The 18,004-nt window shown below is 48.1% G+C and overlaps 1 protein-coding gene across 3 annotated transcripts in view; it reads left to right on the top strand.

Annotated features, from left to right (window-relative positions):
• LOC139357236 (uncharacterized) overlaps positions 1-18,004 on the top strand; it is a 43,546-nt gene that overhangs the window by 20,547 nt on the left and 4,995 nt on the right. The window contains exons 7-8 of one of the 3 annotated variants that reach the window (XR_011610125.1): positions 3,035-10,097; positions 11,580-16,197. Coding sequence is in view for 1 of the 3 variants with exons in the window: in XM_071073536.1 (XP_070929637.1) it covers positions 3,035-3,038 (4 nt within the window). In the remaining 2 variants the exon portion in view is untranslated. Of the gene's footprint in view, positions 1-3,034; positions 10,098-11,579; positions 16,198-18,004 lie in introns of those variants that run through there. The other 2 variants (XR_011610123.1, XM_071073536.1) reach the window with 2 other exon arrangements.

Below are 18,004 nucleotides of genomic sequence, written 5' to 3'. Positions count from 1 at the left end.
GCTGCAGCTACACATCCAGGAAGAAGAGGGAATGGGTTGACTGAGCAGCTAGCCTGTCTCTACTGCCCTTGGCTCCTGTTGAGGCTGCCATGTTCTCAAGAGAATCCAGAACCAAGACTCTCCCTGAGCATGTGCCCACTTCCAATCCTGCCCTCTCCTTCCGTTCACAGCCAAAGGTCTTGGAATAGTCCCCCAATTCCCTGGCTGCCATTCTTCATCTGCAGCTACTCTGTGCACCTGTGACACCTGTCGTGCCTCCTCACCCCCCCATGAAAACTCTTTTCTCAAGGACACCAGAGACATCTGCAGCAAAAGCTTCTAGAAAGATGGTTTTTAGATCTGATCGTACTCTCAGCAACATCTGACACCACCACCCTTTCCTCGCCCTTGAAGTCTCCTTCTCATTTCCCTCCTCTCTGAAGGCTTCGAAGGCTGTCCCCTCCCTCTACTGTCCTCTCCATGCTGATGTTCTGATGCCTTTCCCCACAGCTTGTCAGAGGCTTTGCCTTTTGGCTCCACAAGATGTTGGAAGCTCAGCTTGTACTTTCCTTGCCATAGCCCTGGAAATACTCATTTCTTCCAGAGTCTTGGTGCCTTTTATTGAGAACAGCATTCAAAACCAAAATCTGGCCGGGTGCAGTGGCTCATGCCTGTAATCCCAGTACTTTGATAGGCCGAGGCAGGTGTATCACCTGAGGTCAGGAGTTTGAGACCAGCCTGGCCAACATGGCAAAACCCCGTCTCTACTAAAAATACAAAAATTAGCCGGGCCTGGTGGTGTGCACCTGTAATCTCAGCTACTCAGGAGGCTGAGGCAGGAGAATTGTTTGAACCCGGGGGTGGAGGTTGCAGTGAGCCAAGATTGGGCCACTTCACTCCAGCCTGGGTGAAAGAGCTAAATTCCATCTCAAAACAAAACCAAAAAACAACAACAACAAAAAACAAGATCTGGGTGCTGGGTGAGTTCACTGGTCTCAGGTGTTAGTACTTTTAGGCCCTTAACAGTGGATAGAGTTAGGAAATACATGTCCACACGTGCATTTCTAAAGCGCTTTCTATATCTGTATGTATTTTAAAAACCAGGAGTTCACAGTGATGTCTCCAATTCCAGTCCAATACCATAATGTTTATTCTAGCCTACTCTTCTCATTATTGATTTTTTAGAGCTATGGTCTCACTATGTTGTTCAGGCTGGACTGCAGTGGTGCGATCATAGCTCACTGTGGCCTTGAATTCCTGGGCTCAAGTGATCCTCTGCCTCAGCATCCCAAGTAGCTGGGACTACAGGGGTGCACCACCACACCTGGCTAAATTTTTTATCTTTTTTGTAGATATAGGGGTCTTGCTATGTTGCCCTAGATGGTCTTGGATTCCTGACCTCAAGCAGTTCTTCTGTTGCAGCTTCTCAAAGTGCTGGGATTACAGACATAAGCCACTGCGTCTGTCCCCTTTCCTTATTTTTAGCCCATTTTCCTGATGGTGAGAAATCTGGCTCTTGCTAGCCGCAGTATATAGACTTGCTCAGTGCCAGAATCCACATCAAGTAGTTCATGGATTTCTAACTCACATCTCTGTGAAAAAGAGAGATGTGAGTTCGATGTGAGATGTGTGCTCCTCTACCAATGGCACAATACTGTGCAATTTTTTTACCTCTAATTGTAGAGCATATAGTCAAAATACTGTTTCTGAAGCTACATAGGTTACTGCTCCCCGAGGGTGCCTGAGTGCGTGTTATTCATTTGTAAAATAGCAGGTTCACTTGTTTCTGTTCGTATTCCATTTTGGGTCATCTCTACCACCCTTCTTCAATTCCTTGTTGATTTAATTTTTTTTTTTTTACTATGAAACATAGAAATAGTTCTAAAAGTTGTAATTATACAAAGATGTACTGTTGACTATTGAACAATGCAGGAGTTAGAGGTGCCAACCCCCCATGTAGTTGAAAATCTACATATAACTTTTGATTCCCCAAAACATAAGTACTGATAGGCTGCTGTTGACTGGGAACCTTACCAATAATACGAACAGTCGATTAACACGTTTTGTATGTTATATGTATTACATACTGTATTCTTACAATAGAGAAAACATTATTAAGAAAGGCTGGGCACAGTGGCTAACACCTGTAATCCTAACACTTTGCGAGGCTGAGGCGGGCAGATCACTTGAGGTCAGGAGTTCGAGACCAGCCTGGGCAACATGACGAACCCCCATCTCTACTAACAATACAAAAAAAAAAAAAAATTAGCCAGCCATGGTGGTGGGTGCCTGCAGTCCCAGCTACTCAGGAGTCTGAGTTAGAGAGAATTGCTTGAACGCAGGAGGTGGAGATTGCAGTGAGCCAAGATCATGCCACTGCACTCCAGCCTGGGCAACAGAGCAGACTCCGTCTCAAAAAGAAAAATCATAAGGAAGAGAAAATTTACTATTCATTAAGTGTAAGTGAATTATTATAAAGGGTTTCATCCTCATCTTCACATTGAGTAGGCTGAGGAAGAGGAGGAGGGGTTGATCTTGTTGCCTCAGGGGTGGCCAAGGCACACATGTGGACTCACAGTTCAAACCCATGTTGTTCAAGGGTGAGTTGGACTCAGAGAGGTGTTACCTCTCCTGTCCCTTCTCCCCCTCCCACCTTTCACAAGAGGGAATCCCAAGTAGCTGGGATTACAGGTGCGTGCCACCATGCCCGGATAATTTTTTTTTTTTTTTTTTTGTATTTTTAGTAGAGATGAGGTTTCACCCATGTTGGCCAGGCTGGCCTGGAACTCCTGACCTCAGGTGATCCACCCGCCTCAGCCTCCCAAAGTGCTGGGATTACAGGCGTGAGTCACCGTGCCCGGCCATGATTCTTTTATTTCTAAGGGCAGGGGAAACAGTAAACATTTTGATAATCAATTTTAATACAAGGATAGAGGCTATAATATCTAGGCAGAAAAGCATCCCTCTCTTATGGAAGGTCTTTTATATGGTTTGTATATCAAGAATCCCCACAGATATCCTGCAAAGTTGTCGATCCTATTCTTCCATTTTACAGATGAGGGAAGCCTGAGCCTCAAAGAAGTGAGGTAACTTCCCAGGGTCGCATAGCTGAGAAGTCACAGAGCAGACGCAGACCACCCAACTGCTCTTGCCCCACCCCCCACCCCCACATGCTTTTGAGTTCACACTGCAGCCGCCTCTGTCCCGCCACCTTCTGTCACCCACAGCGCCCCCACGCTGGGTCTGCAGGCCCCCACGTCCAGACCACAGGAAGGGACACTGGGAGGGCGGGAATCTGTGCACCCGCTGAAAAGACAGCCTGGGAAACCACACCCCAGAGGCTGCCAACCCAGGGGCAGAGGGGCTCGGGGTCTCAGCGCCTGCGGGTGGCAGGTGGCGTCAGGTCTGCACAGCGGACACTGGGAGGCCTGCAGACCGCCCAGGGAACCCGTGTCACCCTGTCTGTTTCCTGGGCACACTCGAGAGGCCGTGCCCCGGGCAAACTGCTTGGACTGTGCTCCGCAGGTGCCGCGGCCTCTCCCCGTTCGCTTTTGAGGCTTCTGCGGCCCCCGCCCTACCCTACCCCAGCTCCTCCAGCAAAGGTCCCCGAACCCCCCGAGGCTTCTGTGCCGCCTTGACAATGGCAGCCCTCCTCTGCCACCGCGGAGAAGTCCCGGAGCTCCTAGGCTTTGGCCTCTTCTGTTCCCACCGGGGGCTGCTCGGGAAGCACTCTCAGGGCGGGACTCCAGCCTTGGGCTCCCGCCCGGGCCTCGCCACACACCTTCCGCTCTCCACGGGGCCTACCGCCCGGGGCCTGCTGCCCGCCACCCACTACCCAGGGCTTCCTGCCGGCCGCCAGCACCACCTGACCCTCCAACGAGAGCCCAGCACTGCCCAGCCCAGGCCTTCTGTAGGGTCCCCTCCTCTCCACGTATGACCCCATTATCCCCACGTGGTCCCCCTCCTCCCCATGGCTGCCCCCTGCCCGTGCAGGGTCCCCGTTTTCCTTGCGTGGGTTCGCCGCCCTCCCCATGTGGGGTCCCAGCCCTCTCCAGACTTCTGGAAGGCCGGTGAGCTGGAGACAAGCATGGTCAGGGAGCCCCGGGAAGGCTGAGCAACGGCAGGAAAGGGACGGGCTCAACACATTTCTGGGAAGTAAAGTGGAGGGATCCTGAGGCAGCCGGAGTCCTGGCACCCAGGACCACAGTTTGAGAGGCCTGGCGCAGAATGAAAATGTAGGGCTCCTGCACAGCAGTAACTCAGAGACAAGATGGCGACAGCAGAGCTTACAGCCAAGCCCGGAGCCCCGCCAGGTGCAGGCCGCACCCCCGCGAACCCGCCCTGCTGTATCTGCGAGTCGGGCGCCCAGGGAGGCGCGGGGCTCTGGGGGCCGCCTGGAGAGGCCTGACCCCTTGCTTCCCCGGAGGCCGCTCCCGAGCTGTGCCAAACCCGGACTGCCGCGGCGCTGCCACCTGCTGGCCAACTCGGGCCCCTGCCGCGCCCCTCGGAGAGAAGGACCTTGTGTGGAGTGGACAAGCGGCTTGGTGACCCGGACCGTGTACCTTCGCAGAAGAGAAAAGAGGCGGGGAGGGAGCATTCTGCAGGAGTTCACATCGGCTACAGCACCCCAGTGACGGTGGCAGCACGTTACTGTCGCTCTTAAACTGTCCTGTGCCTTACGTCAGCAAGGTAGAGATGATGACCCCCACTATAGGTAAGGAAATGAATTAAGAATTGGAGTTTTCTGGCCGGCGTGGTGGCTCATGCCAGTAATCCCAGCACTCTGGGAGGCTGAGGAGGGCGGATCACCTAAGGTCAGGAGTTCGAGACCTGGCCAACATGGTGAAACCCCAACTCTACTAAAAACAAAACAAAAATTAGGCAGGCGTGATGGCGGACACCTGTAATCCCAGCTACTCAGGAGCCTGAGGCAGGAGAATCGCTTGAACTCGGGAGGCGGAGGTTGCAGTGAGCCAAGATCGCACCACTGCACTACAGCTTGGGTGAGAGAGTGAGACTCCGTCTAAAAAAAAAAAAAAAAAAAATGGAGTTTTCTGGCTGCAGAGGCAACGGAGCGGCCTCCCATGACCCTTCTCTGTTCTCCAACTCTCTCCTGATCATTCTCTGGGTACCCGTCTCCCCTCCCCTACTCCAGTGCTGACTCCCTGGGGCTGGGGGTGGGGCAGGTGGCTCAGGAACACACTGACATTACCATAACTACTACCTTGCCTGGGCACAAGGGAGAGGCTGTAATCCAGGGACAGTCTGGGGAGCTCCTTTGTGGGAGACAGCTTCTGGGAAAGATGTTTTCTAGCTCCCTCTGGACTCTAAGATGTGTAGGCATGAGGTTCATTGCTTGAACCACAGCAAGAGACATTCTGCCACCATGACGAAAGCTGACCTGAGATGACGCTGGCACAGAAGTGGAAAGAAAGACAGGGAGATGGCTGCAGGGTGACAGCTGTGAGCTGCTGGATCAAGCTGGGCCTGCAGGGCTGAACTTTGCAGTGAACCCCCTGAACTGTTTAAGTCATGCTGACCAGCCACTTGGGATGAAAGGTGTCCTGGCACTTTGCCCAAAGCCTCCCAAGTTAGACCCAGGACCAAAGACATCAGAGGCCACAGTTTTCTCCCACGGATAACGTGCTGCTTGGAAGATTAATTACTGTCTGAGAAAAACATCAGGAGAACAGGTGGAGAATAGGGCAGGGACTTGCCTTGGGTTCAGATGCAGCTTCGTGCAGAATAGTGACACAGGCAGTTTGTCTTCACCTTACCCCTATGCTGGGGTCCTTTGCCCACTTGCACCTACCTCCCCTACTTTTCCCTCCAACTTTTCCCCTGCCTCTGTGTCATCCTGTCTCCACCTAAGGGAGGGAACGAGCCATGTGTTCGTGGCAGCTTCTTCATGAGACCAGCAGTGCTAAGCTGGGTGTTGAAGAGGTTGGTGAGTGAGCAGGGCATGTTGGCTTATGCCTGTAATCCCAACGCTTTGGGAGGCTGAGGCGGGCGGATCAGTTGAGCTCAGAAGCTTGCGACCAGCCTGGCCAACATGGTGAAACTCTGTCTCTACTAAAAATATAAAAGCCAGGTGTAGTGGCAGTCGCCTATAATCCCAGCTACTCGGGAGTCTGAGGCAGAAGAATCACTTGAGCCCAGGAGGTGGAGGTTGCAGTGAGCTAAGATTCCACCACTGCACTCCAGCCTGGGTGACAGAGGGAGACACCGTTCCCACCCCCCACCCAAAAAAAAGGTTGGTGAGTGAAACTTGGGCCCCTGCAGGAAAAGCACTGTGGTCCCAGCGGGCTGATGGGTACAGGGACACAGCCCAACAGTCAGATGCTGAGCCCCCTGCCCACTTGGAACCCAGCCCAAGAGCTTTTCTTCAGCCCTGGACCCCTGGCGCTGGTGAGCTCTGGTTTCTTCCTGACCTCCACTGACCACTGGGCTGGAGCTCCCCTGTGGGACCCCACCCCAGCCCTGGGGAGGGGCCAGAGGGAAGCTGGAGGCAGAGTAGGCAGCTGCTGAACTCTGGGCTGCCAGAGGTAGTGAACAGCGTTGTCAGACTGTTTCAACTCAAATTCCAACACTGACACAAAAACCCAACAACAATAATAATCCCCAATAAATAAATTTAACATTTCGATCTCTCTCTCTTTTTTTTTTTTTAAAGATAGGGTCTTGCCCTGTTGCCCAGGCTGGAGTGCAGTGGCACAATCACAGCTCACTGCAGCTTTGAGCTCCTAGGCTCAAGAGATCCTCCCCACTCAGCTCCTGAGTAGCTGGGACTACAGGCGTGCACCACCACATCCAGCTCATTTTAAAAAAAAATTTATTTGTAGAGACTGGATCTTGCTTTGTTGGCCAGGCTGGTCTTAAACTCCTGGGCTCAAGTGATCTGCCTACCTCAGCTCCGCAAAGTGATGGTATTACAGGTATGATCCACTGCACTTGATCCAAAATGTTTAAATTACATAAATCACAAATGTAGGCCCAGTGCAATGGCTCATGCCTGTAATCCCAACACTTTGCGAAGCCGAGGCGGGCGGATCACTTGAGGTCAGGAGTTGAAGACCAACACGATGAAACCCCACCTTCACTAAAAACACAATAGTTAGGCCGGGTGCTATGGCTCACGCCTGTAATCCTAACACTTTAGAAAGCCGAGGCAGCAGATCACATGAGGTCAGAAGTTCAGGACCAGCCTGGCCAACATAGTGAAACCCCGTCTCTACTAAAAATACAAAAATTAGCCAGGTGTGGTGGCACACATCTGTAGTCCCAGCTACTTGGGAGTCTGAGGCAGGAGAATTGCTTGAACCCGGGAGGTGGAGGTTACAGTGAGCCGAGATAGCACTACTGCACTCCAGCCAGAGTGAGACTCTGTCTCAAAAAAAAAAAAAAAGAAAAAAAAGAAAGTCACAAATGCAAACCCTAACCCTATTAAGAAGAAAATGAAAGTTTGTTTCATCTCCCCAGCCTCCTCACTGTCCCATCAATTTCCAGTTACATCTTTTTTTTTTTTTTGAAATGGAGTCTCCCTCTGTCACCCAGGCTGGAGTGCAGTGGTGCGATCTCGGCTCACTGCAAGCTCCGCTTCCTGGGTTCACGCCATTCTCCTGCCTCAGCCTCCCAAGTAGCTGGGACTACAGGGGCCCGCCACCACGCCCGGCTAATTTTTTGTATTTTTAGTAGAGACGGGGTTTCACCATGTTAGCCAGGATGGTCTCGATCTCCTGACCTCATGATCCACCCGCCTCGGCCTCCCAAAGTGCTGGGATTACAGGCGTGAGCCACTGCGCCTGGCCTCCAGTTACATTTTGTCACATGTTATATGGGAAGTTTTCCAGTTATCGACATTACAGCCAAGAGTTTCTATTATATTGCATGACCTCTATTGATTTTATTACTATTTCTGTTTCTTGTCTTTTTTTTTTTTTTGAGACGGTGTCTCACTCTGTCACCCAGGCTGGAGTGCAGTGGCGCGATCTCTGCTTGCTGCAGCTTCCCCCTCCCAAAGCGCTAGGATTACAGGCATGAGCAACCATGCCTGGCCTATTATCTTTTAAAGCTCACTTCTTACTATCTAACCAAATCTGTTGTTACCATCAGTTTACTTAAGCGTCTTTCCACGGTGGTGATTGACACAGGAGGTAAAAGGGAATACTGAAGTGGATTTAACAACGTGCAATGGAGGGAGGTGTTTCCTGGAGGGAACCTGCTGACTCCTGTAACAGGAGGGTCTGAAGGGAGCTTTTTCTTTCTAGACTTCCCATGTCCCCTGGGCAGTGGCCACAGCCACTTCATTGTTCCGAAGCTCACCCTCTAATCCAGCCTCCATGAAGCACCCAGAGGGATCTTCTCAAAATGCTATAGAAGATCGTGTCACTCTCTGGCCTGAAACTGTTCAGTGGCTCCCACTGGACTTCAGTCCCTCAAACCCCTACCTGCCTCTCCAGTCCCATTTGCCACGTCTTCCTCTCCCCTGGGTAAGATTGGGATCCTCAGTCTCCAAGCCCCTCCGTCTCCCTTGAGGCTCCGAAGGTCCTAGTCCTCTCGGGCTGCCTACAGTGCTTTCCTCTCCCCGACCTGGCTAACAGATCCCACTGCCCTTCCAGGCCCACCTGAAATGGCATTTCCTCTACAAGGCTCTCCCCAATTCTCAAGTTCACTCCAGAAATGCTTGTCGAGCTCCTGCCTTGTGCCAGACACCAGACTAGGCCCGAATCCTCCATGGGGAGCATTGTAGATGCTGGTAATGGGGTGCGGAGAGGTGGTGGGAGGCAAATGCTCACCCTCATGTCCTTAGAGGGAGAATTGAGACTTGGCGCTGGGCGTGAGTGTGGCTAGGTGAATTGGAAGATTTAAAAGATAGCCAGTGAGGCTGGAGGGCAGAGAGTCGGGGCAGTTGGGAGTGGATCGAATTGCCCTGGTAGCGTGGAGGTGGTGAGACCGGTTAAAATTCTGGAGCTCCTGTGGAGGTAGAATCGACTGGCATTGCATGTTTGCCAAGCTACTTTCTCATTCAGCCTCTGCTGTAGGTCTGTAAATAATCCAGTCCTGGTCCAGTGAGAGCTGTATTTCTCCTTGAAGTTAATACATTTTTAATATGAAAATTTTTATCGCAATATAATTCATAACTATAATAGCCACCCTCTTAAGGGTACAGTTAAGTGGGGCTTTTTGGTATATTCGCAAAGCTGCACAACCATCACAACTATCTGATTCTAGAACGTTTTCATTACCTCAAAAAGAGATCCTATACCCATTAGCAGCCACTCCCTATTCCCCTCTGCCCCGGCAACCACTAATCTGCCCTCTGTCTACAGATTTGCTGATTCTGGATATGTTATATAAATGGAATCATAAAATATTTGGTATTTGCATCTGGCTTCTTTCACTTAGCGTGTTTTCAAAGTTTATCTGTGTTGCAGATCAGTACTTTTTTTTGATTGCTAAGTAACATTCCACGTATGGATAGATCACATTTGTTTATCCGTTCATCAGCTGATAGACATTTAGGTTGTTTTACTTTTTCTGTATTACAAATAATGCTGCAGGGCTGGGTGTGGTGGCTTATGCCGCTAATCCCAACACTTTGGGAGGCAGAGGTGGGAGGATCGCTGGAGCTCAGGAGTTTGACACCAGTGTGGGTAAAACAGTGAGACCTCAATTCTACAAAAAATTAGCACAGCGTGGTGGCAAGTGCCTGTATTCCCAGCTACTTAGGAGGCTGAGGTGGGAGGATCGCTTGAGCCCAGGAGGCAGAGATTGCAGTGAGCTGAGATCAAGCCACTGCACTCTAGCCTGGGCAACAGAGCAAGACTGTCTCATGAAAAAAAAAAAAAAAAAGTTGCTGTGAACATTTGTGGACAAGTTTTGCATGAACATGTGCTTTCATTTCTCTTGGCTATATACCTAGGAGGAGATTTGCTGGATTGTAATATTTTCTCCTATTCTGTAGATTATCTTTTCATTTTTTTCTTTGTCATTTATTCCAGTTAATCTTTCTATTTTCTTGATAGTGTCCTTTGCAACACAAATGTGTTTTAATTTCCTGAAGTCCAAGGTGCTTATGTTTTCTTTTGTTGCTTATGCAAATCATTGTCTAATCCAAGGTAAGGAATATTTATGCATGTATTATCGTCTAAGAGTTTTATAGTTTTACCTCTTACATTTATATTGCTGATCCATTTTGAGTTAATTTTTCTATATGGTGTGAAGTAGGGGTTCAATTTTATTCTTTTTCATTGGATATTCTGTGTTTAACCATTTGAGGAACTGCCACACTGTTTTCCAAAGCAGCTGCACTATTTAACATTGCCATCAGCAGCACATGAAAGTTCCAATTTCGGCCGGGCTCAGTGGCTCACGCCTGTAATCCCAGCACTTTGAGAGGCCAAGGTGGGTGGATCACCACGCCAGGAGATCAAGACCATTCTGGCTAACACAGTGAAACCCTGTCTTTACTAAAAATACAAAAAATTAGCCAGGCATGGTGGCACGTGCCTGTAGTGCCAGCTACGCGGGAGGCTGAGGCAGGAGAATCACTTGAACGCAGGAGGCAGAGGTTGCAGTGAGCCAAGATCGTGCCACTCCACTCCAGCCTGGGCGACAGAGCAAGACTCTGTCTCAAAAAAAAGAAAGAAAAGAAAGTTCCAGGCCGGGCGCGGTGGCTCAAGCCTGTAATCCCAGCACTTTGGGAGGCCGAGACGGGCGGATCATGAGGTCAGGAGATCGAGACCATCCTGGCTGACACGGTGAAACCCCATCTCTACTAAAAAATACGAAAACTTAGCTGGGTGAGGTGGCGGGCGCCTGTAGTCCCAGCTACTCGGGAGGCTGAGGCAGGAGAATGGCGTAAACCCGGGAGGTGGAGCTTGCAGTGAGCTGAGATCCGGCCACTGCACTCCAGCCTGGGTGACAGAGCGAGACTCCGTCTCAAAAAAAAAAAAAAAAAGAAAAGAAAAGAAAAGAAAGTTCCAGTTTTACTACATCCTCACCAATATCTGCTTTTCACTGACTCTTTTTCTTTTTGCAGAGATGGGGTCTCACTATGTTGCCCAAGCTGGTTTCGAACTCTTCAGCTCAAGCAATTCTCCCATCTCAGCCTCCCAAAGTGCTAGGATTACAGGTGTGGGCCACTGTGCCCAGCCTTAGCTGACTTTTTAATTATAGCCATTATACTGGGTGTGAAGATGTAGCTTTTTTTTTTTTTTTTTTCTGAGACAGGGGTTTTGCTATGTTGCCCAGGCTAGTCTTGAACTCCTAGCCTCAAACAATCCTGCCTTAGCCTCCAGAGTAGCTGGGATAGATGTAGTTTATTGTGGTTTTGATTTGTATTTCCCTGATGGCTAATAATGTTGAGCATCTTTTCATGTTCTTATTCACGATTTGTATATATTTGGAAAAATGCCCTTTGCCCATTTTACAATTGGCTTACTTGTTTTCTTGTCATCAGATAGTAGGTCTTTATATTCTGGATATTAACTCTTTATCAGATATATGATTTTCAAATATTTTCTCCTATTCTGTAGATTATCTTTTCATTTTTTTTTCTTTGCCATTTATTCCAGTTAATCTTTCTATTTTGTTGATAGTGTCCTTTGCAACACAAATGTGTTTTAATTTCCTGAAGTCCAAGGTGCTTATGTTTTCTTTTGTTGCTTATGCTTTTGGTGTGATATCTAGGAAATCATTGCCTAATCCAAGGTAAGGAATATTTATGCATGTAATATCATCTAAGAGTTTTATAGTTTTACCTCTCATATTTATATTGCTGATCCATTTTGAGTTAATTTTTCTATATGGTATGAAGTAGGGGTTCAATTTTATTCTTTTTCATTGGATATTCCGTCGCCCCAGCATTGTACGGTGAAGAGACTGTTCTTTCCTCATTGAATTATTTTGGCACCTTTGTCAAAATCAATTGTCCATAAACGTATGTGTTTATTTCTAGATTTTCAATTCTATTCCATTTATCTATATGTTTATCCTTATGCCAGTACCACACAGTCTTACAGTTAAGATTTGCAGTTGAAAAGTGTGTCTTCCAATTTTATTCTTTTCAAGATTGTTTTGGCTATTTAGGGTCTCTTAAACTTTTATATAAATTTTAGGATCAGCTTGTTGATTTTTAGGATCAGCTTGTTGATTTCCACAAAAATCAATTCCTGAAATTTGACAGGAATTGTATAGAATCTGTTTATTAATTTGGGGAGTATTGCCATCCTAAGAAAATTAAATCTTCTGATCCATGAACATGGGAAGTGTTTCCATTTATTAGGTCTTTATTTCTATGTTGTTTTGCAGTTTTCAATGTTTGTCTTGCACTTCTTTTGTTAACTTTATTTATAAGTAACGTTTCTTTTTGATGCAGTTGTAAATTGAATTGTTTTTTTAAATTCAAGTTTTGATTGTTCATTGCTATTGATGGAAACATCCTTGATTTTTACATATTGATTTTGTATCTTTTGTATCTTGCTGAACTTTTTATTAGCTCTAATAGTTTTGTGTGGGTGTGTGTATCCCGTTGGATTTTCTATACACAAGATCATGTTATCTACAAATACAGATAGTTTTATTTCTTTGTTTTTTTTCTTGCCTAATTGCCCTGGATGGTACCCCCAGTACAATCTGAATAGAAGGGATGAGAGCAGACACCTTTGCATTGTTTCTGATCTTAAAGCTTTCAGTCTTTCACACTGGGTTCCACGTTTTTGTAGATGCCCTTTATCAGATTGAGGAAGTACCTGTCTACTGTTTTGTTCAGTGTTTTGCTTTTTTTTTTTTTTTTTTGAGACAGAGTCTCGCTTGTTGCCCAGGCTGGAGTGCAGCGGGCTCACTCACTCATTCTCGGCTCACTGCAAGCTCCGCCTCCCGGGTTCACGCCATTCTCCTGCCTCAGCCTCCTGAGTAGCTGGGACTACAGGCACCCGCCACCATGCCCGGCTAATTTTTTGTATTTTTAGCAGAAACGGGATTTCACCGTGGTCTTGATCTCCCGACTTTGTGATCCGCCCGCCTCGGCCTCCCAAAGTGCTGGGATTATAGGCGTGAGCCACCGCACCCAGCCCAGTGTTTTGCTTTTTATTAAACATGAAAGGGTGTCAGTTTTTGTGAGCTCTTCCTGCATCTATTGAGATAATTATATGCCTTTTGTCCTTTATGGTTAACACATTTTTATTTATTTATTTATTTTGACACAGAGTCTTATTCCGTCATCCAGGCTGGAGTGCAGTGGCACAATCTCAGCTCACTACAACCTCCATCTCCCGGGTTCAAGTGAGTCTCCTGCCTCAGCCTCCTACAGAGCTGGGACTACAGTTGCATGCCACTGTGCCTGGCTAATTTTTGTATTTTGGATGGAAATGGGGTTTCACCATGTTGACCAGGCTGGTCTCGAACTCCTGACCTCAAGTGATCCGCCCACCTCGGCCTCCCAAAGTGCTGAGATTACAGGCATGAGCCAGCATGCCCAGCTGATTAACACATTTTTAAAAGCAGTTACCTGGACAGGGTAGAGGAGTAGGAACCAGGAAAATCGAAGAGACAAGTGCAAGAGAGACTTTTAACTGTCTTTTTAAATTTTATTTTATTTTAGTTTGAGATGAGTTATCTCTATATGCAGTGGCTATTCACAGGCATGATCTAGCTTGACAGGGCATAGTAGCTCACACCTGTAATCCCAGCACTTTCGGAGGCTGAGGCAGGCAAATCACGTGAGCTCAGGAGTTCGAGACCAGCCTGGCCAACATGGTGAAAGCTCGTCTCTACTAAAAATACAAAAATTAGCCAGGTGTGGTGGTGCATGCCTGTAATCCCAGCTACTCGGGAGGCTGAGACAGGAGAATTGCTTGAACCTGAGAGGCAGAGGTTGCAGTGAGCCGAGGTCACACCAGTGCACTCCAGCCTAGATGACAGAGCAAGACTCTGTCTCAAAAAAAAAAAAAAAAGAATGATCTAGCTCACTACAGCCTTGAAATCCTGGTCTCAAGCTAGTCTCCTGCCTCAGCATCCTGAGTAGCTGGGACTATAGGCACACCATAGCACCTGGCACCTTTTATACTTTTTGGTTTCTTGAATGTATTTATTATGCAAAAAATTAAATTACTCTTATTTTTGTTTTGTTTTGTTTTTGAGATGGAATCTCGCTCTGTCACCCGGGCGGGAGTGTAGTGGTGCCATCTCAGCTCACTACAACCTCTGCCTCCTAGGTTGAAGCAATTCTCCTGCCTCAGCCTCCTGAGTAGCTAGGATTACAGCCACCACACACAGCTAATTTTTGTATTTTTAGTAGAGATGGGGTTTCACCATGTTGGTCAGGCTGGTCTTGAACTCCTGACCTCAAGTGATCTGCCCACCTTGGCCTCTCAAAGTCCTGGGATTACAGGAGCGAGCCACCACTAAATTATCTTTAAAAAATTTTATATGTGGTATTAGATGTATCCATGAAATAAATATTTTGATAAAATTAAATAAAATGTACTATCTTAACCATTTTTAAGCGTATAGTTCAGTAGTGTTAAGTATAGTCACATTGTTGTATAACCTGTTTCTAGAACTTTTTCATCTTGCAAAATTGCAACTCTCGGGCTGGGCACAGTGGCTTATGCCTGTAATCTCAGCATTTTGGGATGCCAAGGTGAGAGGATTTCTTTCTTTTTTTTTTTTTTTCCTTCTGTTGCCCAGGCTGGAGTGCAGTGGCCCCATCTCAGTTCACTGCAACCTCTGTCTCCTGGGCTCAAGCCATCCTCCCACCTCAGCCTCCCAAGTAGCTGGGACTACAGGAATGCGCCACCATACCTGGCTAATGTTTGTATTTGTTTGTTTTTTGAGGTGGAGTTTTGCTCTTGTTGCCCAGGCTAGAGTGCAATGGCGCAATCTCAGCTCACTGCAATCTCTGCCTCCCACGTTCAAGCGATTCTCCTGCCTCAGCTTCCCGGCAGCTGGGATTACAGGTGCCTGCCACCACGCCCGGCTAAGTTTTGTGTTTTTAGTAGAGATGGGGTTTCACCATGTTAGGCTTGTCTCGAACTCCTGACCTCAGGTGATCCACCCGCCTCAGCCTCCCAAAGTGCTGGGATTACAGGCGTGAGCTACTGCACCCGGCAACATTTTTGTAATTTTTGTAGAGAAGGGGTTTTGCTATGTTACCTAGGCTGGTCTCAAACTTCTGAGCTCAAGTGATCCATCCGCCTTGGCCTCCTGAAGTGTTGGGATTACAAGCGTGAGCTACTATGCCCAGCCCGGGAGTATTTCTTGAGTCCCCAGGGGTTCAAGACCAGCCTAGGCAACATACAGAGACCTTGTCTCTACCAAAAAAAAGAAGAAAGAAAGAAAGAAAGAAAAAATTAGATGAGCGTAGTGGTGCAGACCTGTAGTCCCAGCTACTTGGGAGGCTGAGGTGGGAAGATCACTTGAGCCTGGGAGATAAAGGCTGTAGTGAGCCAGGACTGCACCACTGCACTCCAGCCTGGGTGACAGAGTGAGACACTGTCTCAAAAAAAAAAAAAAAAAAAAAAAAAAAACCCTGAAAGTGTGTACCCATTAAACACCTCCCATCTCCCCAGCCCTTGGCAACTACTATTCTACTTTCTGTTTCTTTGAGTTTCACTACTCTAGATATCTTCTTTAAGTGAGATCATACAGTATTTTTTGTGTGTGTATGACTATCTTATTTCACTTAGCACAATGTCTTCAAAGTTCATTCACATTGTAGTGTGTGTTGGATTGGATTTCCTTTATTTTGTCTCTCTTTCTCTCTCTATCTCTTTCTTTCTGAGTCTCGTTCTATCACCCAGGCTGGAGTGCAGTGGCACAATCTCGGTTCACAGCAACCTCCACCTCCCGGGTTCAAGCGATTCTCCTGCCTCAGCCTCCAGAGTAGCTGGGACTACAGGCAATCGCCACCATCCACAGCTAATTTTTGCATTTTTAGTACAGATGGGGTCTCACCATGTTGGCCAGGCTGGTCTCAAACTCCTGACCTCAAGTGATCCACCCACATCGGCCTCCCAAAGTGCTGGGATTACAGGCATAAGCCACTGCGCCTGGCCTTCTATTTTTATTTTTTGAGGCACTGCCTTACTGTTTTCTCTGGCAGCTGCACCATTTTACAGTCCTACCAGCAATGCATAAGGATTCCAATTTCTCCACATCTTCACCAACAACTGTTATTTTCTGTCGTCGTCGTCTCCTCCTCCTCCTCCTCCTCCTTCTCCTCCTCCTCCTCCTCCTCCTCCTCCTCCTCTCCTCCTTCTCCTCCTCCTCCTCCTCTTCCTCCTCCTTCTCCTCCTCCTCCTCCTCCTCCTCCTTCTTCTTCTTCCTCTTCTTCCTCTTCTTATTCTTCATCTTCTTTTCTTCCTCTTCTTCGTCTTCCTCCTCTTCTCTTTTCTTCCTTCTCCTTCTTCTTTTTTTTTTTTTTTTTTGAGACAGACTGTCGCTCTTGTTGCCCAGGCTGGAGTGCAATGGTACGATCTCGGCTCACCTCAACCTCCGCCTTCTGGGTTCAAGTGATTCTCCTGCCTCAGCTTCCTGAGTAGCTGGGATTACAGGTGCATGCCACAACACCCGCCTAATTTTTGTATTTTTGGTAGAGACGGGGTTTCACCATGTTGGTCAGGCTGGTTTCGAACTCCTGACCTCAGGTGATACACCCGCCTCAGCCTCCCAAAGTGCTGGGATTACAGGCATGAGCCACTGCACCTGGCCCCACCTCTCTTGGAAAAAAAAAAAAAAAAAAAAGCAGCAGCTCACAGTGGAGTGGGGAGACACGCATGAGCATGCTTACCCATGAGTGTTGTGCAGCTGGTGCAGTAGCACAAAGAGGAGGACCTGACCCAGCCTGGGGATTACAGGGAGGACCCCAGGAAGGTAGTTTAGTCCTGAAGGACAACCAGGAGGCCAGAGATGGAGGGGGTCATATCGGGCAGGGGAAGGAGTACAAGAAGAGGTGGAGGTGGGACAGAGGCCAGAGGGCCCCCTGGAAGAAGACGGATAGTCCAGTTGGCTTGGAGTCTGGGCACAGGACCAGGGCTAGGGTGAGACAAGTGAGGCAGTTGTCTTGCATACAGAGTTTAAGGTCCCAAAAGTCAGTGATCAATATTTAGTGCAATATTTAAAAATAAAAATTAATGCAAGAAAATCCATGATGAACAAAATATCAAATTTTAAATGACACAATCAGTGACAGTGCTGTGCAAGCCACAGCACAGCCTGAGGCAAAAGAAATGTCAGTGATAGTGATCTGTGTTCATTTAAAAATCTGACTTTAGGCTGGGCGCGGTGGTTCATGCCTGTAATCCCAGCACTTTGGGAGGCCGAGGTGGGTGGATCACCTGAGGTCGGGAGTTCAAGACCAGCCTGGACAACATGGTGAAACCCTGTCTCTCTTAAAAATACAAAAATTAGCCAAGCGTGGTGGCGGGCGCAGTGGTGGGTGCCTGTAATCCCAGTTACTCAGGAAGCTGAGGCAGGAGAATCGCTTCAACCTGGGAGGCGGAGGTTGCAGTAAGCCGTGATTGCACCACTGCACTCCAACCTGGGTGACGGAGTGAGATTCCGTCTCAAAAAAAGAAAATTAGCCGGGCATGGTGGTGGGCGCCTGTAGTCCCAGCTACTTGGGAAGCCGAGGCAGGGTAATCGCTTGAGCCAGGAAGGCAGAGGTTGCAGTGAGCTGAGATCACGCCACTGCACTCCAGCCTGGGCAACAGAGTGAGACTCTGTCTCGGAGTGGGGGGAAAAGCATATAAAATAAAATTCCGATTTTGACGGGGCACGGAGGCTCACACCTGTAATCCTAGCACTTTGGGAGGCTGAGGAGGGAGGATGACTTGAGCCCAGGAGTTTGAAACCAGCCTGAGCAACATGGCAAGACCCCATCTCTACAAAAAATTAAACGATTAGCCTGGCATGGTGGGACATACCTGTAGTCCCAGCTACTTGCGGGGCTGAGGTTGGAGGATCCCTTGAGTTCGGGAGGCAGAGATCGCAGTGAGCCACAGTGGCACCACTGCACTCCAGC

Source organism: Macaca nemestrina, chromosome 11, assembly GCF_043159975.1.
Source record: "Macaca nemestrina isolate mMacNem1 chromosome 11, mMacNem.hap1, whole genome shotgun sequence".
NCBI classification, from domain to species: domain Eukaryota; kingdom Metazoa; phylum Chordata; class Mammalia; order Primates; family Cercopithecidae; genus Macaca; species Macaca nemestrina.
Note: the sequence above shows the minus strand (reverse complement) of the source record. Positions and strands in the feature narration are given on the sequence as shown.